This window comes from Dama dama, chromosome 10, assembly GCF_033118175.1.
Source record: "Dama dama isolate Ldn47 chromosome 10, ASM3311817v1, whole genome shotgun sequence".
Classification (NCBI taxonomy): Eukaryota; Metazoa; Chordata; class Mammalia; order Artiodactyla; family Cervidae; genus Dama; species Dama dama.
Window position 1 is genome coordinate 39,498,500 of NC_083690.1, and position 26,799 is coordinate 39,525,298.

Genomic DNA, 26,799 nt, shown 5'->3' on the forward strand with positions numbered 1-26,799 from the left:
CCACAGGAGTCCACTGGGTGAGCCTCCCAGCGGCGACAAATGATTCTATTTTAAGCTTGTAAACTGTGACCTAAGAATTCACGCTGGTGTAGAGGTCGGGGTTCAGCCGAGCCCCTTCTCGTCCGTGCTTCCAGCGTGGTAGCAGGGGTCCCACCGCTGACCGCTCTGCCCCTCTGCTTCCTGCCCGAGCCCCTTGCAGGACCCCAGACCGCATGCAGCGGAGCGGGGTGGGCAGCAAACACCCATCCATCCTTTGAGTTCTTCTCAACCAGGGCCCCTCCTGGCAGCGCACAGGTTACGCCGACCTGGGTGAGCAGAGGGTTCTCACATCCGAGAAGACGGCGCCTGGGCTGGCAGGGCCCCTGGGGCTGGGAGGCTGAGGCTGACGGGGAGAGCACCCGTCCACTGGGATGGCCGACCCCAAAGACGAAACCACATGCCCGTGACAACAGAAAGCTGGCACAGCAGATCCGAGGCCCCCAGACACACGAGGGGGGGGCGCTCACCAGCAAGGCTGGGACCCGTCTACGGGGAGGCAGCTCTCGCCCCGATGATTCAGGCCCCAGAGCAGCCACGTGCAGTCTCCACACCAAAGGTGCCACTGAGGAGCCGGACGCCGAGCTGGTTCCAGAGACAGAGGGCGGGGCTGCAGGTGTGGCCGGGCGGATGGGGCTGCGGGCTGGACCCCGTCCTCGCTTAGGGCCCCGCGGAGGCCTGGGTTCCAGACCCTTCACCGAGGGTCCCACTTCATCAGGGACCCTGGATGGACGTGCCGAGGCTCTGGGGAGGGAGAAGCTGACTCCATCCTCCCCCTCCCCTCTCACACGGCACTTCACATCGTTGCGATAAGCTGTGTATCTGCAGATTTCTGCGGCAGACGCACCCAGGGCACCTCAGAGCCAACCAGCAGGCAAGTGGCCTGAGGTGTGGGGACTGGCCCCAGCGCCAGGGCACTGGAAGCGGGCGGTCAGTTACGCTGCTCGACGGCTACGACCCAGGTACACGCACAGCCTAGCACGGACACCGCAGACCCGTCCTCTGCTCAGAGGGAAGGCAGACATGACGCCGCTGCTCTCCCACTTGCATCCTTCACCGTTGCTGTCCGAAGCATCCAGAACCGACTTTGGCACCATCGACTCCAGGCAAAAGTCCCTTAGAACCTGAACGGCTACGCCTCTTGGTTTGGAATGCAGAGTGTGAGGTATACGAGGTTGTCTGGATTCTGTAGAAATGAGAGGGGAAGCCAGGCACACACTGGAGTCTGTGACCACAGTCTCTCGTCACTCGTGCCGAGCCGTTTTGGAAGATGCAAACAGAAAGGCACAGATCACCCTTTAAGTGGGGCGTCACAGCCAGCCGCCTCACCCCGCCTCTGACTCGGGTAGGCAGGACCCCACGGACAGGGGCAGTCCAGGTAAGAGCACAATTTGGGTGCCCATCCCACCTGATTTCTGAGCTTTATGGACAAAAGAACACCTACGAATGTCCCTTAGACAAACCCACAGCCCACACATACAGCTGTTCGACAGGAAGGCTACAGCCGAGACCAGGCAGTCCGAGTACATGACATCCCTTGGCTCCGGTGCTCCCAGGCATCTGTCTTTCAAGCCCACAGGCTGTCGGAAGGAAAGGTGTTCAGTTTTCAGGAAAAACCTCTTTCTCTTAACACTGACCCGGAAAACAAGACTAGAAACGGAAGTCTACCGCAGAAGAAATCCCAGAAGAATCCAATTTGGAAAGAATTTAATTAACAAAATAAAACGGGGAGAGGGGGGGAGAAATGGTCCCAGAGGGGCTCCAGTGAGAGAGGACCCCCCAAGGCCGCCGCCCGGCCCGCCTGAGCAGGACCAGATGCGTGCTCGCTGCGCCGCCTTCTCGGCCCGCACCTCTCTGTACAGACGGAAAACCCCAGACGCCTGCGGGCTGTTACGAGCGGGCTCGAGAGCTCCTGGCTGGCTTGGCACATGAATACATGCAAAGCAAAAGTGTTTCGAGGGCTTCACCAAACAGTTGATTTTGGCAAAAAAAGAGAAAACCAACGAAAAGCTAAAAATTCATAAGCAGGATTAAAAGCCACTGAAGTGAAAACAATGTATTTCTCAACAGTATGGAATGAGCCTACAGCTACAATCTTTTTTTTTTCTTTTTGCTTTAGAAGTCTCTGCCATCCTCTCCCCAGCTTGGGTCAAAGTTCATAGCAGCATGACTGCGAAGTCCTCTGTCAGCCAGTGTCCTCTGCCTCGGGGCCCGAGGAGGTCACAGGTCGCGGTCAGTCCGTCCGTAGAATCATGGGGGGGTGCTCGCTGTCATCCTCCAGCCGCAGGGCGCTGGCCTCGTCCTCCAGCCCCGAGCCGCCCGCGGCGCCCAGCTCGTCTGTGTAGGCTGCGGAGAGAGCGGCAGGCAGGCTGAGCCCCGGTGGGCAGTCCCCTCGGGGAGGCTGATGCCCGCCCAACCGTGGGCAGTCCCCACAGGCAGGCCGAGCGCCCGGTGAGCCGGCCCCTCAGGGAGGCCGACCCTGAAGCAGGACCTGGGCCAGCAGGGGGCTCACGGCCCACAGGACATGGAATTCTCACCTCCGCCCTGACCAGCGAGCTCTCTACAGCCCTGAGCCACCCAAGAGAGAGCTGACTTTCCAAGACCGACAAGGTCAGGAAGGAGCGGAGCGCCCGTGTGGACCCAGGGGACAGGCTGCGGAGGGCCCTCCGGGGTGGGGTGGGGGTGCCCAGAACCGGGACAAGGATGCTCAGAGCCTCCTTGGGGCACACGCTGCCTTCACCTCGGGGTGAAACAGTGAGCGAGAGTGCGGTGGCCGGAGCACGCGACCACTCATGCCCGGGGCGGGGCCCGGGGTGGCCTGGGGGAGCCGGCCCCCTCCTGCCTGGGCCTGCTCGCTGACCCGGGCCGCAGGCGGGAGGGTCAAGACCAAGGGTTTGGGGCAGAATCTGAGCTGAGTAGGGGCAGGTGGTGGACAGTCCACAGGCACCTAATGCCAGAGAGCTACTTTTGTCTCAAAGATGAAAATGGACTCAGCCTCGGGAGGCCTTTGAAACCGTGCTTTACAACAGCCGGCCTGAGCCTGCAGGCCCCACCCCCGAGTGCAAGAGAGCCGAGCTCCCAGGCTCCGCCCCCAGGCTCCGCCCCCAGGCTCCGCCCCCAGGCTCCGCCCCCAGGCTCCGCCCCCAGGCTCCGCCCCCAGGCTCCGCCCAGCCCTTACCCAGCGCCGTGGGGGACGAAGGCGCGAGCGGGCCCTTGGCCACGGCTGCGCTGTACGCCTGCGCCACCAGGGGGCAGTCCTGGGACGTGGAGTCCAGGATCTCGTTGGTTGTCTCCATGCTGCCGTCCAACCTGGACGAGGACAGAAAAACCAGCAGGGACAAGTCAGGGCCATGCCGGGGCCGCCCGGGAGGGCCACGCGTGACGCTGCGCTGATCTGCGCGGTGACTCCCCCGAGGGTGTTCCCCGGGATTTCCACACGCTCAGTTTGATGGAGAGAGCTGGACTTAGGCAACCCCACTGCGTTTCCTGAGACTGAAGACCAAACCAGAGTGCGCTGTAAAATAACGAAATCACCCTCATGTTCGCCCTCACTGTAAGAGTATTGGGGTACCACTGTTTAAAGACAGAAAACCCGACGGCACTACCTCCCAATTAACTAACGTTTACTCCTTCTCTTCAAAGAGAACAGCAGCGTCTCAGCAGCATCCCAGGCCCCTGGAGAACCCGCCCCACGTCACAGACGGCACCCTGAAGTTGCTGCTTCTGTGCAGGACGCTGAGCTGCGTCCTCAGCGGTCCTGCCCCGAGACACACCCCCCACCCACAGGAAAAGTGCACCCCAGCCGCTCTGGTCTCTGCCGCGTGCTGAGCCGGGCGTGGGCAGAGGTGTGGAGGGTAGGCTCGCACCCACACTGATGGGTGGTCGTGCAGAGACCCGAGCCTCTGGGTCCCTGGCTTTGGGAAAACGAGCAAGTCGCCCTTGCCCACAGGGACCCCCTCCCGCCTGGCGGAGGCGCAGCCGACTCACTGGTGCTGCTTCATGAGGGTGCATTCGCCACCTTCCTGGGGATCCAGGTTGTACATGTACAGGTACCCGTCCGAGGCGCCCACCAGCAATCGGGGAATCTTCTGGATTCTAGTGAGGATAAAAAGCAACCAAGTTCTAGATCCGAAACTTCCACAAAGTTCCTATTAAACTAACAGCCTGGCCTTTAGCCGGGCCAGGGAAGAACGCCCCCCCCCCCCCCCCCCCAAGCGAGTGAGTGTAGTTTCGTGCACACACACAGTCCACACATGAAGATAAAGAGCCTCGGACCTCGTGAGGCTGCCCGTGCTGGAGGCCAGGGCTCAGGAACTGGCCCTCTCACACGGTTCTGAACTAATGATGCTCTCCAAATGTCCCAGCAACAACGGAAGAGGAGGCGTGGAGGGTCAGACACTGTGGGGGCGGACATCTGGGTTCCCTAACAGCGTCCAACCTACGGCCCCCTCCGCGTCCCCGAGACTCTGGTCTAAACCAGAGGGCCAGGTGTGCAGGTCATCCCCGGTGGCCCGGGACCCCGCTCCCGGCTGGATGCACGGGACAGAGGCAGCCCCCCGCCCCAACTCACGTGGCCAGCGCGCAGATGTTCTTGTGGCCACAGAAAGGCAGGCGCACCGTGGCGAAGGCCCTGCCCTGGTTGAACATCTCTGTCACTTGGGAGGGCAAGTAGCTGGTGGACGCCATGAGCACCTTCCCGAAGTAGCCGGTCCAGGTGGTGGGCTCCTCCTGAGGCCTGGGAGGGGGAACGCCGTCAGACACATGGGGCCCTGGGCTGAGAACGACCACGCGCCCCTCACGTGGAGGCGAGGCTCAGCCCCCAGACTCGAGAGAAGGCTCCCAGGCTCGCGGGGACCCTGGGAACGTCACAGACTGTGTCCTTGGAGGGTCTGCAGAGGGGCCAGGCAACGACCGGCCCCTGCTCTGTTGCTGAGGACACGAGGCCCACGTCCAGGACCCCCGCATCTTTCTATCGGGACGTCTCCAAACACTCCGAGCGCAGCCAACCGGGCACTCCCGCAGCCCATCCCTGCTGTGTTTACTCTGTAGAGACGTGTGAGTCACCCCACAGGCCCCTCAGGGTGAGACAGCACAGATAACAGCACTGATCCTAGTGGGAGGCTTGCCATAGACACTAAGAGACGACAACGCAGAACCACGCCCTTCGCCACACACACCGATGCAGTCACACGCTCTTTAAATCAACCGCTGCACAAACGGAAAACGCCTCTCGGCAGGAGGGAGGCAAGTGCCCCCTCCTAGGGTGGTCCCCCAAGACGTGCCATGGGGGGAAGCGCTGGGGGCAACCACCCTCTGCCGCCCCACCCAGCAGGCCCCCTTCGAACCCCACCCATCCCGCCGCTGAGCCCCCACGAGCCCCCCGGACAGCGTCCATGCTTCTGCCCGTCGGTGGACAGAGGGCCCTGTGTCCCTCTCAACGCCTCTGCGACTCACTTTTCTTTCACAGTCTCGAGTTTGAAGATGTGCACAGTCTCGGTGTTGCTGGAGGCGGACAGGAACATGCCATCCATGCTGAAGGCCAGGGAGCAGATGCTCACACACCTGCGACGAGAGGGGCGGGGTCGGCCACACTGCTGCCCGGACGCGGAGGGCAGACGGCAACCAGCACCGCCGCCCGCTCCGGAAGGGACATCACAGTGAAGGAAGGTTCCCATGACAGGCGCAGGAGGGTCTTCTTACTCCTTTCTAGTCACCTTCTCAAACCACGTGAGGAAGGAGAGCGTCTGAAAGCTGACGCCCTGACGGAGCCTTCTTTTCACAGGTCTTCACGTGGCCACGTAATGAAAGGAATCAGGGCTTCGCTAAATCATTTTTGGCAGAATCAGGCTAGACTTACAGCACTAAACTTAGCAAAAGAAACCTAGTCATTGAGATTATAGCAATTCTTAACATGGAAAAGCATGAACTGGCGACCCTGATAACGTTTAAGAATAAACTTCTGACATCCTGAAGCTAGCTCTCCTTAAAACATCACTGTAAAAACCCGGCGCCTGCGTTTACTCACAGCCCTGCAACCGCAAGGTGCGCTGAGCCCTGTCCCTGGGGAGGGGCTCTGCGCACGTTTCTGGAGCTCAGGGCGCACGGGCACGTGCGAAGGCGCGGACGTGGCTCCTGCCTAGAGGAGCCTGGAGGCTGGGGGCCGGGGCTCAGCACTGCGAAGAGAGGGCTGAGCAGCGAAGGGAAGGCGCTGCAGACACTGGGGGAGAGGTAGGAGGGGGTGCTCAACTGGCGGGAGGGCGCAGGAGCCGGCAGGTCACGGCCAGGGCCCACGTGGAGACAGCTCGAGAAGCTGGGAGAGACGGGGAAGGGAGGCGCACCACAGCAGGAAAGCAAGGAGTCCTGCGTGTGGCGTGAACCCTGGGACGGGGGAGGCCCCGAGAGGCTCCCCGCAGGGCTGCCCCCATCTGTCACACTCCCCCGTGGAAGAACAGCCAGTGGGCTCAGGCCTGAGGGCCAGAACCCGGCGAACATGAGCTGAGGCCACGGTGAGCGCAAGGCCAGGTGGAGATGCCTGGGGCGGGCGAGGCTGGCGGTGGGGCGGGCGCCCCCCAGGTTCAGGCGCCAGGAGGAGAGCGGGGCTGTTCCCTGGGACATGCTGTGTGCAGCATGGTGGGCTGTCGGGGCCATGCTCTGGCCACTGGGTGGAGGGCCCAGTAGGTGGGAGAAACGTGGGAAACCTCGGCAGGTGGCCTGGGGACATGGAGGCATCCCCGGGCACAGAGAGACGCCGTGGCTGAGAATGGATGCCCAAAGCGGGGCCGGGGAGGCTCAGGGCAGAAATGCAGACACAGGGGTGGGAGCAGCAAAAGAAAAGACCCAGACAGATGAGCGTGAGGAAAAGCAAAGGAAAAAGGAAGGAGAGAGACATGAAGCAGGGGACAGGGAGGCCGGCAGCCCGAGATCGCCCGTGGGAGCCCTGGAGAAGGCGGCTCCAGGTCCCGCGGGTCAGGCCCCAACCAGGCAGGGACGCGGACGTCATGCCACAGGGCGGCTGCGCTTTGCCGTTTCTTTAGAAAAACACTGTGCGGCCAGAGCCAGCTGCTGGTTGGAGGAGGGCTGCAGGAGCTGCTTATGGGTTTTCAGAGTCGAGGAGAAGGAGAGGAGCCGCTGCCCAGGTCAGGAGGCCCAGCGCCCACTCAGCGCAGGCCCAGCTGCGCAAGCTCCTCCTTCCACAGCCCGGGCTATCGGGCCACGCAGCTCAGAACTCAGGGCAATCACAAACAACAAAACACAGCTGCCTCTGTAACAACGCCCCTTGACCTCCCACAAGACCCCAGGCCCCTCCTGCCCCACCAGCTGGGCTGAGATTGCTGGCGGCTGGACGGGGCTTAAGTGCCCACTGCTGATCACAGAGAACGTGAAACCGAATTGCAAACAGATGCTCCAGATTCCATTCTGGACACTTGCACACGTTACCTCTTCACTCCTCTCCGGAACTCAAAGAGTTTCTGTCCTTCTGGAATGGAAAACACCCTAATCACGGTCCCCTGCAGCAGGGAGAAGAGGACAGAAAAAGGAGGTTGAGCTGAGTGGAACCAGACTCAGGTCTCTTGCTCTTCGGACACTGGCGGACGGGCGCCGACAGCTGTCCCAGCCGCACGACCCCGAGTCCTACACCCCGTCCCTCGCCGGCACCGTCAGAGCACACCCTGCTCGCTGTTCACACGGTGAGACGCCGTCACTGCTCATCCTAACGCTGAGGGCCCTGCAGTCACAGCTGTGGCGCTCCCCGGCCCAGCATGCTTCAGCCACCGCGCTCGCTCGGCTCAGGCGCGTGTGGCTGCGGGCATGTGGGCCTGGCTGTGAGCGGTGGGGACAGACACCGCTCTGGGGGCTGGGCTGTGTGAACTGCGGTGGACAAGCTGGCGGGACTCCGAGTTTGCACGCAGCCGCCTTACCTTCTCGGAAGCAGTGGCGAGTTTGGTTCCGCTGGCGTCGAAGGCCAGGGCGGCTAACGGGCTGTCATGAGCCGGGATCATGTTCGCAGCTCTCTGGAGGAGAGGGGAAAGTGACCCCGTGACCACTGTCTCTGCGAGTGACCCCCGCCGCCCGTGAAGTCACGCGCTGAGAACGCCCACAGCTGTTATGGAAACCCCTGCATGGCTGACACAGATGCCAAGTCCACCCGATTAACCAGGGGCTGGGGAAGGGGCACGGAAATGCCACTCGGAGCCTTAAAGAGAAAGGGAAGCAACGTCCCCACAGAGGCTCTGTCGCTTCCTCCGTTCCCTCCGGCACGCGTGCTGCCGACTGCTCAGCACGGGGAGCGGGGACAGGAGCACGGCTGGAGGCAGAATGACCCAACCCGCTCGGCCACCAGAAGGCTGCGTCGGGAATTGAGCCGCCGAGCCAGGGAACAAGGAGGCTGGAGGCACCGACCCTTGCCTGAGGAAGGATGGGCATCGCACCGCTCCCCAGGAGCCTCACCAGGTTGATGGTGTCGAAGACCTGCACCTCCCCAATGGTGGCGCTGCCCGGATAGGCCAGGTAACAGTTGTCGTTGTTAATGGACAGCGCACACAGGCCTGCGGGCAACACACGAGGACAAAGCGAGTCAGATCGCGGCCCCTGGGCTCCACCAGCAGCCGGCACGTGCTCAGCGAGGCGGGGAGGATGGACCCATGAGCTCTGATGAGGCCTGGGTGGTCGCATTGCTGGGCCTTCTAAGTTCCAAGACCCCCCACGCCCCGCAAGTGACAGCGGGACTGCTCAAAGGCACTAAGGCCGTGGCTGGAACTGATCAGAAACCCCAAGGCTGCAGGCTGACAGAGCCCATGACTCGTGCGGTCACGAGACCAGCATCAGAAGGACGGTAGCTGGCTCTAAGAGCAACACTGTCTCAGCCCGTGGAACCTAAGGAGAGAGAGAACTCTCACGGACAGAGACCTCTGAAGCGGCGGCGCCCCGCCCCGCTCACCGGTGGGGTTTGGGGGCGTCTCCCGGATGGTGTGCAGCACCTTCATGTCCCGGATGTTGTGGATGTAGAGAGACTCCTCCAGGCACACGATCAGCCTCTGCGAGAGATGCGGACACGGAGGCAGTACGTGAGGGAGCGCCCGACCCCGAGCCCCAGGTAGGGCCTCCTGCATCGGACACCACGTTCCCTCCGGAACCCCGCGTGTGCACCGCGCTCCAGGCCCTGCCCACCACCATGTGTGCACCATGCTCCAGGCCCAGGCCCCGTCCATAACTGCACGTGCACCACGCTCCAGGCCCCGCCCATCACGCACGTACACCATGCTCCAGGCCCCGCCCATCACCGCTCCGCGCTCCAGGCCCCGCCCATCACGCACGTACACCACGCTCCAGACCCCGCCCATCACCGCGTGGGCACCGCGCTCCAGGCCCCGCCCATCACGCACGTACACCACGCTCCAGGCCCCGCCCATCACCGCGTGTGCACCGCGCTCCAGGCCCCGCCCATCACCACGTGTGCACAACGCTCCAGGCCCCGCCCATCACCGCGTGTGCACCATGCTCCAGGCCCAGGCCCCGTCCATCACCGCTGTGTGCACCACGCTCCAGGCCCCGCCCATCACTGCGTGTGCACCATGCTCCAGGCCCCGCCCATCACCGCTGTGTGCACCGCGCTCCAGGCCCCGCCCATCACGCACGTACACCACGCTCCAGGCCCCGCCCATCACCGCGTGTGCACCGCGCTCCAGGCCCCGCCCATCACCGCGTGTGCACCGCGCTCCAGGCCCCGCCCATCACCGCGTGTGCACCATGCTCCAGGCCCCGCCCATCACCGCTGTGTGCACCACGCTCCAGGCCCCGCCCACCACCGCATGTGCACCATGCTCCAGGCCCCGTCCATAACTGCGCGTGCACCACGCTCCAGCCCCGCTCATCACCACGTGTGCACCATGCTCCAGGCCCAGGCCCCGCCCATCACCGCGTGTGCACAACGCTCCAGGCCCCGCCCATCACCACGTGTGCACCATGCTCCAGGCCCCGCCCATCACCGCGTGGGCACCATGCTCCAGGCCCAGGCCCCGCCCATCACCGCTGTGTGCACCACGCTCCAGGCCCCGCCCATCACTGCGTGTGCACCACGCTCCAGGCCCTGCCCATCACCGCTGTGTGCACCACGCTCCAGGCCCCGCCCCCACCCCGCCCCCACGCCTCTCAGTCCCCTGGAGCTGAGCCCCCGCCTGCAACTCCCGCCTCCGGTTAGAGAGGACCTCTAACTGTGCGGTGTAATTGAGCATGACAGAAAGTGGTCCCTAGCTAAGAAAACTGGGGTTTGATTTTGTTTCGCTCTCGGCCCTCCCCTCATGAAAACCAGGTTGAGAGGCTGGGGTCGCTCTGGTGAAGGCCTGCTGCTCTGAGAACCCGATGCTGAGCGAGGCTGAGTAAGCCGCAGCCACGCGGCCATCCCGGGCACTACCTCTGGTCCTGGCCACCAGGCCCATGCTTCAGGCCAGACATCCTTGTGGGTTTTGGGACATAAACCAGACATAAAAAGGTAGTAAATCCTTCACCTTTAGTTAAAAGTTAAATTAACAGTTAAAAAAGGGATAAAGAATTCCTTGGGTGTCCTTGGTCAGGTCTCTGCTTTCACTGCTAAGGCCTGGGTTCAATCGCCCGGCAGGTAACTAAGATCTCATAAGCCACACAGCATGGAAAGAAAAAAAAGATGCTCAGAGGTTTTTTAAAAAGGTAACTCTTATAAAAAAAGGTTCATGTCTTAAGGGATGGGTAAAGCTAATGGCACTAGCCAGGGCATCATCAGGAATGGGTTAGGGGGCGGGCTGCAGTCTGAGCAAAACTGCTGAGAGGAGCGAGCAGACCCGAGCCCGGGCGGGCTGTGAGGGGAGCAGAGTGGCCGGGATCTGCCTGAGGCCCAGCGGCCGCCTCCCAGGTCACTGGAACAGCCTCGCAGCCCAGAGCCTCCCAGGAACCCGGGCCCGGGGCGGTGAGCGGGAGCGCCGCCCACCTGCCTGTTGAGCTTCACGGCCAGGATGGTGTTGGAGTAGCTGTAGTTGCAGATCTCGGTCCCCTTCTTAAAGTGGCAAACCTTCAGCTTCCTGGGAGCCTTGAGGCTGACGATGGCCACCAGGCTGCTCGAGAACAATCTCTCCACGATGCACACGTCTTCCGTGTCAGCTGAAAGGAGGAAGAAAACAAACCCACGTGAGCGTGTGTCCCTGTCAACTGGCCCCAGGGGTCCCCGCACATGAACATGCGTCTAAGGGCAGGCTCCCCGCGGAGAGCTCGGGGGCAGGTGGGGGCAGGGGGTAGACCCCCAGGTCAAGTTCATGGTTTACAAGGCCCAGGCGAGCTGCCCGCAGGTCGCCCCACACTCTGAAAGGAGGGCCTGCTCCTCAGAGACCCCCAGCTCTTGGCCACGGGGCAGGCCCCCCATTCCACACGGGCTGCACCTGACACTCGAGGGGCCCCCACGTGCTCCCGCGGGCTCCACGCCCGGGGCTCCGGGCTTACGGACCCCAGCGTGTCTGCTCTCCGCCCCTTAGGTCCCTGCACCCCACTCACATGGGGACACCCCCACTCAGAAGACTGTGCCTAGAAACCGTGTGTGCAGCGACCCGCCCAGAAAACAGGGGCACAGTGGACTCTCCACGGCTGTCACCTCACCCCCAGCCCCCTCAGTCCCCATTGCGTTTACTTGTGGTCACCGGGGTCAGTTCAGGGGAGGAGCAAAGGGCATTCTGGAAGGCAAGACTCTGGATGATTCCCAGCTGTCTGGACCTGAGCTGCAGCTGAGCCGGGGTTAAGCAGCGGCCTGCTGATCAACCTAACAATGGCCCAAGGCCACACTCTACTCCATGAGGTCCCGAGCTCAGAGGACAGAGAACTAGATGGGTCACAACCCGGGGACCTGCAGGGCCTGAGCGCACTGTGACCAGGCGTGCCCATACCCAAGACCGACGGCTCCTTCCAACAAGCCCTGTCACTAAATTCCATGCTTTAACTGAAAAACACATGTAAGTTTAGAAACCAAATGACTAAAGTGAACGAGTAAGCTCCACAGGTCCCCATATTAAGACAAAAACTCTTTCCAGGAGAATGCAGTGGCCTGGATCATCGCCATGTGGGTTTGAACTCTGACGTGCTTGGCATGGGGCCCATCCAGGGGGAGTCAGCCCAAGGCGACACGACACACATCTGTGGGACTAAAACTAAGGTTTTGCTGTTACGTGGAATGGGACGGGCAGTAAAGTCAAGCTCCTGGAGAACAGGCAAAACCAAGCCATAGCAGGAAACCCAGAACACGGCCTGCCTCCCGGGGGTGGGGTGAGGGAGCTTTCTGGGGTGATGGTGAACCGTGATGGGAGTCCAGGTCACACGGATGTACATGCATTAGTCAGACACGGATGCTTCCTCCAGATGTGTGTGTAAACATGAGGCGTGTACTGACTGTACACAGAGACTGTGCACAGACGGCTGTCTGCAAGGGGCTTTGAAATGCAGACACACAAGACGGACAGGCAAGTTCAACGGTCACAACAGACTCCAGATCCTTGGGTCATGGGTACTGACTATAAAATACTTTCAACTTTTCTCTGTGTGTGAAAACTTCCATTAACAAAATGGTGAGAAGAGGAAAGGGATGAATCGTTCATTCGCTTAAACCAAGGGCAGAAAAAGTAAAGAAACATTTGCTTTAGGTGTCTGTCTAGCTTCCCACCCCACTCTAAGTTTGAGAATTTTTGAAACTTTCATGAGAAGCATAAGAAACTTCTTTCTAGCATTTTAACAACAGGGGAAGCGTGGCGTGGAGGCAGCCAAGCTGGTTTTAGCTGCAAACATTCCTAAGAGCAGACACTGTGACGAAGCTCCAAATACCCAGGACCTAGACTCACAAATGTCATCCTTCTGCCGTTTGGCCTCAACCATCCTTTTCTTTGCTGACTTTTCAACGAGAGGCTCATCATCTTGACATTCCCGCTAAATAAATGAAGACACAGGAAAAATGTCTTTTCCAGCTCATGAAAAAACTGGAAAATTTCTTACATCAGAATCAGCTGAGAGTGGATCAGGTATTTAATGTAAAACCCAAAGCCACAGAACCGAAGGAAGACGTGTGAGAGTGCTTATGCACCCAGAACAGGGAGGACTCTGAAAGCCTCAAGAGCAGGGCTGGGCACAAAACATCAAGGAGGGCGAAGAGACCACGAGAGAGGTGAAGAAGCAAAGGGCCCAGAAGTATTCGCAACCTCCACCAAATGGCTCCTGTGCCTTCAAGCAGTAAGAGAAATGATCCAACAGAAAGAGCAGGAAAATCTAAGAAAAAAACATGCGAAGGACAGTGACTTCTGGAATAAAGTTTCATTTCAGTTATGATTTAAGAAATGCAAAAAAGACAAAAAAACATTAAAAAAACTCAGGCTTATAAATACACATCCACATGATAACCTGCACACAAACATTCACAACAGCCAAAGGGGAAACAACACCCAAACGATGGCACATCCATTGCTTATCCATCAGCAAACGCAGCACATCCACACTGTGATGTCACTGAGCAAGAAAGGAAAGGAAGTGCTCGTCCACGCTCCAGCATGGCAGAGCCACGAAACCAGCCCACGAGAAGGAAGCCAGGCCCACGCCATTCCAGTTACCTGAAACTTCCAGAGCAGCAGGTCAACAGCGGCAGAAAGGAGATTAGCGTTGCTCAGGGCTGAGGGGTGAGGGAGAGGGGAGCCGTCACCCTGCTGCTAATGGACTCAGGGGTTCTTTGGGGAGTGATAACAATGTTTTAAAATTAGATTAAGGTAGGTTGCACAACCCAGTAAATATACTGGAACCTGCTGAATTGTACACTTTAAACAGGTGGTTTCTTATTGGCATCCAAATTACATTTCAAAAAAGCTACTAAAAAACCCCACAGGCAGACTACTGCATCCATGTGAATTCTGACCAGTATGCTGAGACCTGATGTAGTGAGCACAGGGTGGTGAGCAAGAGTGATGGACAGACGGGGGCAGCAGCCCAGCGCCAGGGAGGGTGGAGGGCCCTCACCACGACCCTCTCCCTGGGGTGACCCACGGCCCTGGACCGGGAGCACACACAGGCTTCCACAGGCTCTCAAACTGCTAAAATCACACGCTAGGCATTGGGTTTTTCTCTGGGAAGTACCCGCAACTTCCATCAGATTTCCAAAGGAGCCAGAAAAATCACAGAATGGCCAAGGCTGCCTGCAAAGGGCAGAGGAACTGCCAACCACCGAAAGGGCCATGTGCTTTCGTCTCTGCTTCAGCAAAAACCAACCAAGAGGACCCCACCCCTTCAGCCTAGGAATCTGCCTGGACCTTTCAGGAACACACCTTCACAAAGTGATCTACCTTTATACACTGCCTGCGGTTCACACCCTGCTTGTTGGTCACACCCTGCTCGTGGTTCACACACTGCCCACGGTTCACACCCTGCTCATGGTTCACACACTGCCAGGTTCACTGCTCATGGTTCACACCCTGCCCGTGGGTCACACCCTTCTCGTGGTTCACACCATGCCTGTGGTTCACTGCTCATGGTTCACACCCTGCTTGTGGTTCACACCCTGCCTGTGGTTCACTGCTCATGGTTCACACCCTGCCCGTGGGTCACACCCTGCTTGTGGTTCACTGCTCATGGTTCACACTCTGCCCGTGGGTCACACCCTGCTCATGGGTCACACACTGCCCGTGGTTCACACCCTGCCTGTGGTTCACTGCTCATGGTTCACACCCTGCCCGTGGGTCACACCCTGCTTGTGGTTCACACCCTTCTCGTGGTTCACACCCTGCCTGTGGTTCACTGCTCATGGTTCACACACTGCCCATGGGTCACACCCTGCCCGTGGGTCACACCCTGCTCGTGGGTCACACCCTGCCCGTGGGTCACACACTGCTAGTGGGTCACAAGCTGCTTGTGGTTCATATCCTGCTGGTGGTTCACATTTACTTATTTTTCTGCTGCGTTATTTCCAGTTTAAACATTTCTATGTTAACACCTCACTCCTGAGAGAACTTTTGAAAATAAGCAGCCACAGCGTCCACAGACCCCGAGTGAGTGGTCACGTCCCACAACACGGAAGCGGGCACGGCCGGCAGTGCTGGGATCCAGGTTGACGCCCGGGGAGCAGCGCGGCGTGGGTGCGCCCGGAGGCCTGGCTCTCACAGCCCATTGTGGTGGCCTCGGGCAGTTTGTGCCGAACTTCCTCCTAGAGACTGCCCATCCAAATGGATGAAACTACTTCCTTCTAGAAAGAATGTCGTCCTCCTGGTGCACTGCAGAGCTGGTGATGATAAAACTTCCCACAGGGTGAAGCGGGGAGGAACCAAGCCGCAAACCAGCACAGTGCCGTCCCTGCCCGGTGTGGCCAGGACGCCAGGGGCTCAGAGGACACGTGCGTGTGAGGCCCACCTGATCGTCCACCACAACAGATGCAGGCAGAGAGGGTCCTGGGCTGCCCCGCTGGAAGCCCCATCACGGCACACCTCACCGAGCGGACTGTTCCAGCCAGCGCCCAGTCTGCCCATTCTGGACCGAGACGGACAGCCTGCTTATGTTTCGTTTCTGAACCGAAGGCCTCGTGAGGTTTGAGGTCCTAACTCAGAAACATAAAACGCAAAGATGACACAGGACACAGAATCTGAAAAGGCCAACTTCTCCTTCCAAACTTCCATGGCATTTTACAAACAATACGTTGTCGAATCTGAAAAGGCCAATTTTTCCTTCCAAACTTCTGTGGCATTTTACAAACAATAAATCTACAGCCTTTATTTATATTGTCTACTAGGGTACGGTTTCATGGCAGTAGTGTTTCAGGGAAGAGAGACCACATATTTGCACATCACACACCTTCAGGTAAATAGAAAAGGACACAAGAGGGAAAGAGAGAGTGATTAAACAAACAGGGTACACACAGTGGGCAAGGCGTAAACACGGGACTTCCTGCAACTTGAAGTCTGAAAGAACAGTATAGAGTTAAAAGCAAAAATCTTCCAGTGCTGCTGGGCAAAGGTCTTGGTCTTTTGTTGTTGTTGTTAAATAAACAACAGAACAAGTAGTGGTCAATCTTGCTTTTCCCAAGACCAGCTCTGGCTCATTCTTTCTGTGGCAGCAGCGGTCACCAATAGTGAGGATCTGAACTTATGACGGTCGGTCAAGAGTCACGGTCTACTGAGCCAGGCTGAGTCTGGAGCAGGAAGTTCTACTCTGCTCAGATTCTATGTGCAGAAAAATGCCAGAAAACCATCTTGGTGCAGTAGCTAATTTGTTTTCTAAGAGACATTCTTTTTATCTACTTAATAAAAGAATATGAAAGAGGAAAGTTGGATAATATTCTAGGAGCAAAAGAATTCCACAGCTTCAGTGCATTAACTGTCAGAGAGTTCTCTGTGCATTCCCTCACCTATTTTAAGGGCCAAAGTTCACTAAGAAGAACAAAGAAATCTCTATACCACTTTACCACGCTGGTCAGTATACACCCACTCTTCTGATGATGCTATCAAGACATCACATTTGGGGGACTTCTCTGGTGGCCCAGTGGTTAAGGCTCCAGGCTCCCAAAGCAGGGGGCCCAGGTGTGATCCCTGGGCAGGGAACGAGATCCCACAGGCTGCGACTAACAGAGCCCATGCCACAGCTAAGGCCTGGAGCAGCCAAAAAAAAAAAAAAGCATCACATTTTATTCCAACAAAAACCTTTGAAAAATAAGGTGCCAAAAATCACTTAATAAACTTCAAGGAAACACATTAGTCACTGAATGGATTCAATCTGAGGAAGTGCCAAGACCCTTTCTAAGCACAACGGGTGGGGGTGGGGTGCGGAATCCTGTACATTTCAAACCAGATGACTAATCCCTGCAGCCACAATTTAACAGCACAACTCGGCACTGGTGGGGACGCAGATTTAGTAAATGCTTCACTCATTCGAAAAGCCTAGTGGAATCCTTTCTTCTGTGAAGAAACTCCCTACAGGAAACGATCGTGTGTGGGGCTAAATGAAGGCGGCCAGTGTGGAGGTGAGCAAGTGCTAGGGCTCGGACACACTTCATCACCCAGACCGCACCCGCCAGCCCCGCATGGGGAGAAAGGCTTTCGTAGGAGATGCGGTAAGCATCAGACAGATGAGGAGTCAAGTCTGTGGCAGGAGCCGTGAGTCAGGGACCCGCACTCGAAGAGTCCCGCTTCCAGCTGTCTCCTCATGAAGGGCCCAGATCCCGGCCTCCGGGGGCCTCCTGGGGGTTCAGACACCTCCCACTGCTGGAGGTGAGGGGCACCCGAGGCGGACCCGAGAGGGGAGGCCCGGGCCTGGAGGGAGCCTGGTGAGCCTGGGACCCCGGTGGGCGCGAGAGCTCTGCTGCTGCAAGCACCAGGTACACGGTGTGACTTTCCTCCTGCGGGCCTCGCCGCGAGCTCACGGAGGTGGGGGTGGGACTTACAGCTGCGTCTGCTCCGCACTGTGTCCCCGGCCTGGCGTCTGACACAAGCGCGTTTGCTCGTTCCTGGTCTGCCTCCATTTAAACAGAGCATCACGAGAGCAGGGACTGTCACTGCTGCGTCTCCACGGCCGGAACAGGGCCGGCACACGGCAGGTCCTCGGCGAACGAAACCAACAGTGGACAAGGGGTGTCTCTTCACAACCACTCACTGAAACTCCCCCTTTGTAAGGGACACTAATGGGTAAAGGAGCATTCCAAAAGGGAATACCAAACCACAGTGGAAGCGAAGTCGCTAACAGTGGAACATTCCAGAAGCAGATACTGGCATCGTTAATACAGAGAAAACCCAATTTCCCCAACTGCATGCCCATGTGGATAATTAAAATGATAAAGAGCAAACCTCTCTCTGAGTTCATACCCCAGAGTGACAGAATATGAGCATACTGACCTCCTCAGTTCTCTGTAAGGAGAATTCTTAATGAGGTCAGGCCACAGGCAGGCTTCAGAGTTATCGTCATGTGTAGAGAAACTATTTACAAACCACATACATGAGAAAGGACTAGCATCGAGGGTATAGAAAGAACTTTCAAAACTCAGCATTACAAAGTGGGCCAACACAAATAAGCACATGAAAAGATGTTCGACGTCATTAGCCGTCACGGAACACAAAGCAGAGTGAGGCGGCAGCACACAGCTCCACCAGGAGGGCCAAAACAAGACACGCCGGCCACACCCAGGGCGGGCAAGGATTCCGAGGGGCGGGCTCACTCATACACTACAGGCAGGAATGCAAACCGGTGCAGCCTCCCTGGAAAACAGCTTGGCACTTAGAAACAAAAAACCCCCACACCACCATAGCACTCAGCAATCACACTTAGACATCAATCCCAGAGCAGTGATGTCACAGCCACATGAGACCCGGCAGCTCTAACAGCCCAAGACTGGAGCCAGCCCACGAGTGCTCTGCCAGGCGATTCATTCTGGTGAGCCATGGTGTTCCACTTTGCAGTTCTCCTCTGCCTGCTAATGTCTCTTAGGAAGGGGGAGTTTCAGGTGCAGGAGAAGCAGTTGGGCCGTGTCCGCATACAGAATTCCAGCAACAGAAAAGGTGGCGCTACCGACACCCAGCAGCTTGGGTGAACTTCCAGGGAAAGACGCTGAGTGACAACAGCCAGTTCTCAAAAGGTCTGCTGGTGTTTGGTCGCTAAGTTATGTCCAACCCTTTTTTGACCCCATGGACCGTCAGGGCTCCGTGGGATTTCCAGGCAAGAATAGCGGAGTGTGTTGCCATTTCCTCCTCCAGGGGATCTTTCCCACCCATGGATCGAACCCGCATCTCCTGCGTCTCCTGTGTTGGCAGGCAGGTTCCTCACCGCTGAGCCACCAGAGAAACCCCTCAAAAAGCTACATACTTCCATTGATGTAACATTTGCGAAATGACAGTCATTCTGGAATCAGAGGACAGGTTCCTGGCTGCCTGGGATCTGTGACTAGGGTGGGGGTAGACAGGTGTGGTTACAAAAGGGCAATGGAAGGACCCTGTGCTGTTAGAACCACCGGGTAGCTTCACTGTGGTGGATATGGGTGTTCAGGCTGGGTGGGACCACACACACGCACACACACTCTGACAACACGCGCGCACACACACACACGCGCACACACACACACACGGATCGCATCCTGTCGCCTTCCTGATTGGGATGCTTTATTGAACTTTTGCAGAATGTTACCACTGGGGGGAACTGGGAAAAGGGTAGAGGGACCTGGAGTATTTCTCACAACTACACGTAAACCTACAATTCTACTGATGAAAAAGTTAGGTACGTGTGAGTCAAGGTTTTTCATCCCATTCTCACTGGGGCAGGGCCTATACCTACTACTATTTATTCAGCAAGTGCTCTCTCTCTCTCTTTCATTCTTTTACACACACACACACACACACACACACACACACACACAAAGAAACTGAGGTCCATGAAGTGATCTATGTAAAGTCACAGCAGGTGACTGAGAAAGGTGTCAAAGTTCACGGTCCTCCTGCAACCCCACAGGTCTCTGACACACAGCTATGAAAACACCGTAAGATGCCAACTGGGAAAAAAATAAACCATTCCGAGGCAGGGTGTAAAATTTTCAAATTCTGGAAGTCTTCCATGAGAGATACCTAAATAGTTTTATTGACATTTAAAAAGGGGGAGCATTACAGAGTAATATAGCATGATATCATGTATTGAAAAAGAGGGCCCATAAAACAAGCACTTCAAGTATTTCTACATGTACATTTATAAGCATGCAAATGCACACTTTGATATGATCTCAGAGAACAAATACCGGCTGTTCACAGTCACAGCTGCCCCCTGGCAGTAAGGCTAAGGTGAAGGCAGATCCATGGTCAAGGGGTATCTCTGTATTTTAACCATCACGTTTCAATTAAGAATACAACCTAATTCAAGTATAACTTGTCTACTTTAAGAAAGGGGAAAAATAAAGCAAACACTTACTGCATTCATAGATCTGTTCCAGTTTATCCACAGAAGAAAGGGAGAAAAATTTATACCCGGATTTACTACCAACAGCTAGAGACCTGCAAAAAAGCCAAATTCAGAAATAAGAGCTGAGACGTGTAGGCAGGAATAATGCACAAATGAGCTCCTCGTTACCAAACTTTCTCCATCATCTCTACCCAAAACTAGCACACACGGGTTCGTGTAGCTGGTACCAGGTGAGTAGTGGCAGAGGGGAAAAGAGGTGGGGCAAGGAAGACGCTGGATCTCAGGCCAGGAAAAGGCGACTGTCAACAAAGGCAGAGTGAAACTTTGAAGATAAGTCTGACATAAAAATAAAAGTACTCGACCCTAAACCAATGATCCCCTCAAACACAGTGGGGTTTCTCAGGTGACCCGACACACGTGCGTGGTTGTATGGGAGAGTCCGAAGGTGAAGATAACACTGCAAATTTTAAACAAAGGCATTTACACCCTTGGTGAATGATGGTGTCTCTTGGCACTGCAGTGGGCTGTAACGAACGCAGCTCAGTCATGTGATGCTGAGGCTAAGCAGTGGGATGGAAATAAAACAGACCAAGGAGCTAACTCCCAGTCTGCAAGGGGAAGACCACATCGCAGGGCTGGGCCAGAAGGACAACCCTGTGTGTACGAGCCCACATTCACCACCCAACACCGCTGCTTTAGCTCAGAGGCTTGGGAGGACTTCCGAGCTCTCGCTCCAGATCCCCAGCGTGGCAGAGCTGCAACACGAGATGAGCTTCCCTCGCAGAAGACTACTGCTGTCCAGGACGTGAGCGACCCAGGCAGCAGAGATGAGCTGCAAGCATGGGTTTCAGAAACACAGAGGGCGGGAAGCGGTGGGACAGGCGGACTCAGAGCAGGGGCCTGCCTGGCGCTTCATGTCTGGGAGAGCAAGGCAACAAGAGGAAGCAGAAGGTAAACCAGAAGCCCAGAAATAACAAGGATGACAGCTCACACGATGAGTACATGTGTGCCAAGATAAAACTAGGGCTATTTTCATGATCATTTCATCTATTAGAAACTTGAGATTTCCAACCTCTTTCACGTTCAGGTAGAAGAAACACATTCAAAGAACAGACTTGCTATGAACACTATTGAACTTTCAAATTGTAATTGGTTCACCCCAGAGATATAAACAGAGTAAATCTCTATCAACTCAAATAATTCTTCTCTGCAAAACACTTCACTATATTGAATTAACTAGTAATTAGGTACTGTTACCTATAAATACTTTGAAAAACAATAAAGGAGCCAATAAAAACACAAGAATATTCAGGAAAGCTAAAAATAAAAAAATCTCAGCAGTTCACAACTTCTGGAAAACTGATGTTCAGGAAAATGTTTTCCAGACAACTTAGGGTTACTATTTTAAGCACCCAAGCCTTTTCCCCCAGCATTTCCGATTCTCTTAAAAACTCATTCTTACACAGGTTTCTGTGTGGGATGGCAAACCCTCGACAGCCGAGTGGACTCGCACCACTGAACAAGTGTACTGTCAGAGTGAAGTGACCCTCAGACCCTAACGGGAGCTGAGGGTTTGGGCGGCGGGCGGTCGTGCTGGGCGACACACCACCTGTCACCTTTTCCAGCACTGCTCTCCAGGCACCCTACCGGCATTAACAGGCCCTCCTTCAAATTTCTTGTTGACCTGGAAAGCAAGTAACCAAGCTTCATAGTTTTATATGTAAAATAAGCCCAGGGGGCTTCTTCTATGGGCAAACTTAACCAAACAGAATTGATGAATGAGAACCTGGACTTTTATATACGGGCCTTGCCTGTGCTCCAAATGGCAGAATTTGTTAAAACTGATCAAATACTTGCTCTCGGACATTCTTCCAGATGCTCAGAAATGGGTTTAGGGCACTAAACACCTTCGCTAGTTTTCACTGCATGGCTTCCCGCTTGTGAACCCCAAATCAGTGGGGATGTAAACAAAAATACACCACCTGTTTTTGATAGGTGCGTGTGGTACAGCGTGAGCATACACTTTACCAATAAAGGCAGACACCTTTAAAGGACGGCATGGAATATAAACAGGTGTGATATTTACATCTCGGATACCAGCAGTCAGGTTCACGGACCCGACTTTGTGGAGATTCTGCTCTTAACACCACCTGTGAAGGCAGCGTGGGACAGGTATGGTAACAGACAAGCATGAGAGTTCCCTGACAACTAATCTCATTCCCCGCTAAGTGTTGCTGCAGTAAAGTTTTTGTTTTGTTTCTTAAGGTAATACAATGAGATCTTTTACCGACAAACGGAAAACCAGCAATAACAGAAAAAAGGATATATTTACTTAACGCCCCATTTCACTACCACACCCCTGCCTTCACCTGTGGCTGGTGTCAACATCCAGAGACCCTACGGTACCCTCTGGAGATAAGGCCCAGTCCTTCACCTTTGGGGGCAGGAGACAGCCACTGCTTCTGAGACACACTTTGGGCCAGCCCTCTGGATCTTCGCCACACAAAACTTTCCTCCACTGCAGAGCTTCCTAGACCACCTGACCTGAGCCTTTGGGGGTTCTGTGGGTTCAGGTAGGCTAGTTCTCTGCCTTTCCCACCAGCGATGGAGAAGCTACTTCCTTTATCCCTTGCTGGTTTCCAAAATTTTGTTGCTGGTGCCTTTCTTTCTCATTCTCCTCATTCTATGGGCTTAAGCCTCTTTAAGTATCTTTTTTTGATATTTTACTGATTGCCATTCTATCACAGTTCTGAGCGGGAACCAAAATTAATACTTGTGTTCCATCCACCATCTTTACCTGCAGGTCTCTGTCACTGAATTTAAACTTGATTGCTCAGTATCTAAGGCAGGGATTTCCACTAAAAAACAAACATGTTTTTTAAAAAAACATTTCAAAAATATTTTAAAAGAAAAAAATCATTTTCTTAATGCTTTTTTCTTTATTCCCTTACCCACGATCAGCCGGCCCACTAATGTTTTCCCTTTTCATTATCTTCACCAAAGAGCTACACTCAATGATGGGGTAAAGTGGAAACAGCTCACATCCACAAAAAGGAAGCGGCCTTAAGTGCTGCTGAGACCTGGCAGGCCCCAGGGCCCACCGCAGTAAGCCCCTGTCCACCCCAGACCTCACCCGGACCTCCCTAAGGCCTTTCAAACTCAGTAATATCCAAAGCAGAGTTCACCTTCCCCCTAAACTGAAGCCCCCTCTGATCCTTCTATAATGTGCTGCCACTGTTCATCTCGGACCCAGGCTGGAGACGTGGGAGGGACCTTCACTTCTCCCTCAGGTGCATTATGCACCTCCCGTGTGTCACACCAAATCCCACTAGCTCCCCAGTAGCTCACTGCTGGCCACTGCCGCTGGACAATATCCTCTCCAGTGACTGCCCTGGTTCCTCAAAATGCCCTCCACACGCGGGCAGAACCACCAAGAACTTCAAGGTCAAAGGGTCCTTACTCCCACATCCCTGATCTACTGATGAGGGAAAAGGAGAGAAGTGACCTTCCAGGACAGCTGATGCAACCCAGAAGCACCCCGGTCCAAGGGAGCAATAAACTCAGACCAATGCCTCCCTACTGCCTCTGTGCCCGTAACTTAGACACGAACAGCATCAATGCTACAAACGGAAGATGAGGGAAGTCAAGTTTGTGTCCTTCTGTTTCTCTGAGGAATGTGGTTTCTAAACGATTCGGCTACCGCCCAGCACTGAGTCTGCACATGCCTCATGGGGCCTCCTGCAAGGACTCAGTCCCTGATATTTCCATTGAAGAGCCAAGTGATACTCCACACTTATTAGTTTCTTAATTTTGATGTCAAAAAAACAAAAACTCCTCCAAAACAAGCCTTCCAAAGGGTTACTTTCAAAAGTGGGAGATGACAGGGACCAGCTTCTCTTAATTCCTTCCCCCTAGTTCTAGTTTAAAAAAAAAAAAAAGAAGGTAAAATAAAATAAAACACCCAGACTTTTAGGATAAAAATCACAGGAAAAAGAAAAACAAAACCCTGACAATATTTGAAACCATATTACTACCACAGACAGGACAGATATAGCTTCATATGAAAGGAATATTGCTGTTCAAGCATTACCGTATAACACACAATGTATTTTCTATTAAGTGAAGTGGTTCCAGATTTTCTCACTGAATACCATGAATGTGGATCCAATAATCCTTGCCTTCTGAAAAATTACTGGACGTAATTACGTAATAACGTAAATACTGGAGATGGGGCAAGGGAGGGAAAGGGGTGAACGGTCTGGCCTCTCCCCAGGTGTACACTGACAACAAATTAGTCACTTTAGTCAATAAACTTTTAGTGTAATCCTAGCTTACTATTCCTTCTTATTTCTGCTCATACTCTATCTAGGTCTCTCTGGCAACTCAAAATTATGATGCAGCAATCTGGTCTTGAACTAGTAACTTTAGGACTCACAGAGGAGTGGGAAAAACACATAATTTCTAAGCACAAAAAGATCTTATTTCAGGCAAGAGTGACATTCTTCTATCATACAAGGAAAATGGTGTTTGAATGCCACTTGAAATGACAGCAAAAGAGAACGCTTTCTCATACCTGATTTCCTTTCAATATAAATGGTGAGCGGTGAAAAACAGGAAGAACAGTAGAAAATATTCTGGAGATTCTCTAATTTATACAAGACATAAAAAACCATAAAGCTACCATTCTTACTGGTCTCAAAATACTAAGGGCTTAAAAACGGAATCATCATTGGTTTGAACTGCCCTCTTCCCTACCCAGATTAGTATAACATAGTTCTCAGTCACAACCCCCTGCAACAGGTGGTCCAGATTGCTTTCCCTGGAGTGGCTTTTGGTCATCACGCTAACCCTTCGTCTTTTTCATCTTTAAAGATCGCTACAGTCTGCTTTCTGTGTTCACCGTCCTCCATACCCTACTCTGCAGGTACAAACAACAGCAGGGTGGACTGGAAAGGAGGCTGGAAGAGAACTCAGGAAAGCTGCTCCCACCCCACTATTAACAGAGTCTAGACCCAGGCTCTGCTCCCAAGTTCCTGAACTTCAGTTTCCTCCTCTGAAGTTGGCACAGGTGATCTGCTCCCTTCCAAGCCTCATCCCAATCCCACCGTGGGGGGCTCTGCACTATTTTCCCAACTCTGGAAGGTGTGACTGAGCACCCTCCGCATGCCACTGACTTGGTGCCTTGCCATTCTACAAATGACCTTTCTTTTGCTGATTCCACTGAGCCAGGAACAACTCAACCTACTACTTAGTATGAAGCCAACGACCCACTCCTCCCCTCTTACATCACTTCCTCTTACTCACTTCCCAAGATGGCTCTCCTCCCTTCCAGTCCCACTCATCCTACCTTCTCCAGAAACCTCCTCTAATAACTATCCTCACACGTTCCCCCAGGAGACAGCCTCTGAAGAATCGGCTTCAAACCCGTCAGGGTTTGGACAAACAGCGTTAGGAACCAGGGGTTGGCATCAAGGGCCTCTCTTCCCATACAAGGCTGGCCCATTCCCCGAGGCTCCAGGACTCCTCACGGGTTTCTCTGGTACAACCCTCCCCTTGGCTAGTTTCTCCCCGGGTCAGAGACCAGAATTACTGCTAAGTTTGTTTCTTGCTCGAGGAAGACATCAAGGTTTCCTGTCAAAAAGAACAGCACGAGAGGAAGAAAAGGAAATAGAGGGGTTCCCTTAAGACAAGGAGGAGATGAGAAGAGCCTGGAAGAGCGGAAAGAGTGAGGCAAGAAGCCTGACGAACAAGGGGGCTGGGGGGAGGCGGGATGCACGGGAGAAACCCACCCCCAACCCCCACCGCTCCAGAGATGGTTGGGACAACAGATCAGGCCACAAAGTTCGGGCCCAACTTGGCGAAAAGTGAGATGGAAAAGACAAAGCCTTCTTGGAGATGGGGACAAGAAAAGACCTCCCCTGGCTCCATCCCTTTCCCCGCCCAGAGGTCGCAGCTCCCAGGGCAGAGCCTGGCGGGTTCCCCAAGGAAGGGGGACCCGCCGGGGGTGGGGGGACGACTCCGCCCTCCCCGGGCTCCAGGGCCCCTGGTTCTCCCGGGACCCTGACCCCGACCCCCGACCCCGCCCGTCCTTACGTGACGTCCTGGTTGAAGTTGGCGAAGAGCAGCTGGCTAGCGCCGGCCTCACCGCTCTGACTCGCCAGGTTCATGGTGGGCGCGCGGCCCGCGGGCCCGGCCGGGGGCTCGCGCGCGGGTGGGGCAGGCCGGGGTGAGCTCAGGGTCGGCGCCGGGCCCCGATCGCCGCCTCGCTCGCCGCCGCCGCCGCTCGCCGCCTGGGCATTAACCGCCGCCTCATCCCGGCCCCCCTCTTGTTTATGCTCCGGAGCCGGGGTGCCTGGCACGCCTGCGCGGCCACGCCCCCTCGTCGCACGGCCTCTCACGGCGCAGGCGTGCTGCGGTGGTCCCGCCCCTTCACTTCCGGTCCGGGCCCGGGTTCCGGTCGAACACGCACACGCGTGGGGACGCGCAGGGGGCCGGGCTTGCGGGCACGTCAAGGGCTGCGCATGCGCGTTGGAAAGAGTAGGCGCTCAGTATCCTCCGCCCCCATCATTTTTTTGTTAGTATTAAAAGGGGCCCGCCGCCGCGTGCCAGTCATTGTGCCAAATGCTTGCGTTCTCTGTTGGTGCTTTTAGTAACTCTCTGTATAGCCTGTTGCGTTGTCGTTTTACAAATTTGAAAACTGAGGCTCGGAAATATTAACTTACCAGGTGTTAAATCCGAGAACGGTAAACCCCGCGTTTAGGAGCCCTGGAGCAGATTCTACTTAACGCGTCTTGATTCATTTAGTAACATTTAGGGAGCGCTTTCCATGTGAGCTAAATAGTCCTCCTCTTTTCCCTC

General features: G+C 55.4%; 1 protein-coding gene across 2 annotated transcripts; it reads right to left on the reverse strand.

The window, feature by feature from the left end:
- Positions 1–1,726: 1,726 nt before the first annotated feature.
- On the reverse strand, positions 1,727–26,190 carry WIPI2 (WD repeat domain, phosphoinositide interacting 2). 2 transcript variants are annotated; one of them, XM_061153744.1, is made up of 12 exons: positions 26,035–26,190; positions 19,951–20,033; positions 10,997–11,166; positions 8,975–9,071; positions 8,485–8,582; positions 7,956–8,048; positions 7,474–7,544; positions 5,491–5,598; positions 4,607–4,771; positions 4,024–4,131; positions 3,215–3,345; positions 1,727–2,382 (listed from the first exon to the last, which is right to left on the reverse strand). In XM_061153744.1, the coding sequence occupies exons 1-12, from the start codon at positions 26,106–26,108 to the stop codon at positions 2,270–2,272; spliced, it is 1,311 nt and encodes a 436-aa protein (XP_061009727.1). In that variant the 5' UTR covers positions 26,109–26,190; the 3' UTR covers positions 1,727–2,269. The 2 variants fall into 2 exon arrangements, with proteins under 2 accessions (XP_061009727.1, XP_061009728.1); XM_061153745.1 differs by lacking the exons at positions 19,951–20,033; positions 26,035–26,190 and having other exon boundaries at positions 11,001–11,140.
- Between the last annotated feature and the right edge of the window lie 609 nt (positions 26,191–26,799).

Coding starts and splice junctions, on each gene's coding strand:
- WIPI2 (XM_061153744.1), bottom strand. CDS start 26,108: ATGAACCTGGCGAGTCAGAGCGGTGAGGCCGGCGCTAGCCAGCTGCTC. Junction 11,167..19,950: donor GGAACAGATCTATGAATGCA/GTAAGTGTTTGC, acceptor TCCTCCTTTCAG/CTGACACGGAAGACGTGTGC. Junction 4,132..4,606: donor AACATCTGCGCGCTGGCCAC/GTGAGTTGGGGC, acceptor TATCCTCACTAG/AATCCAGAAGATTCCCCGAT.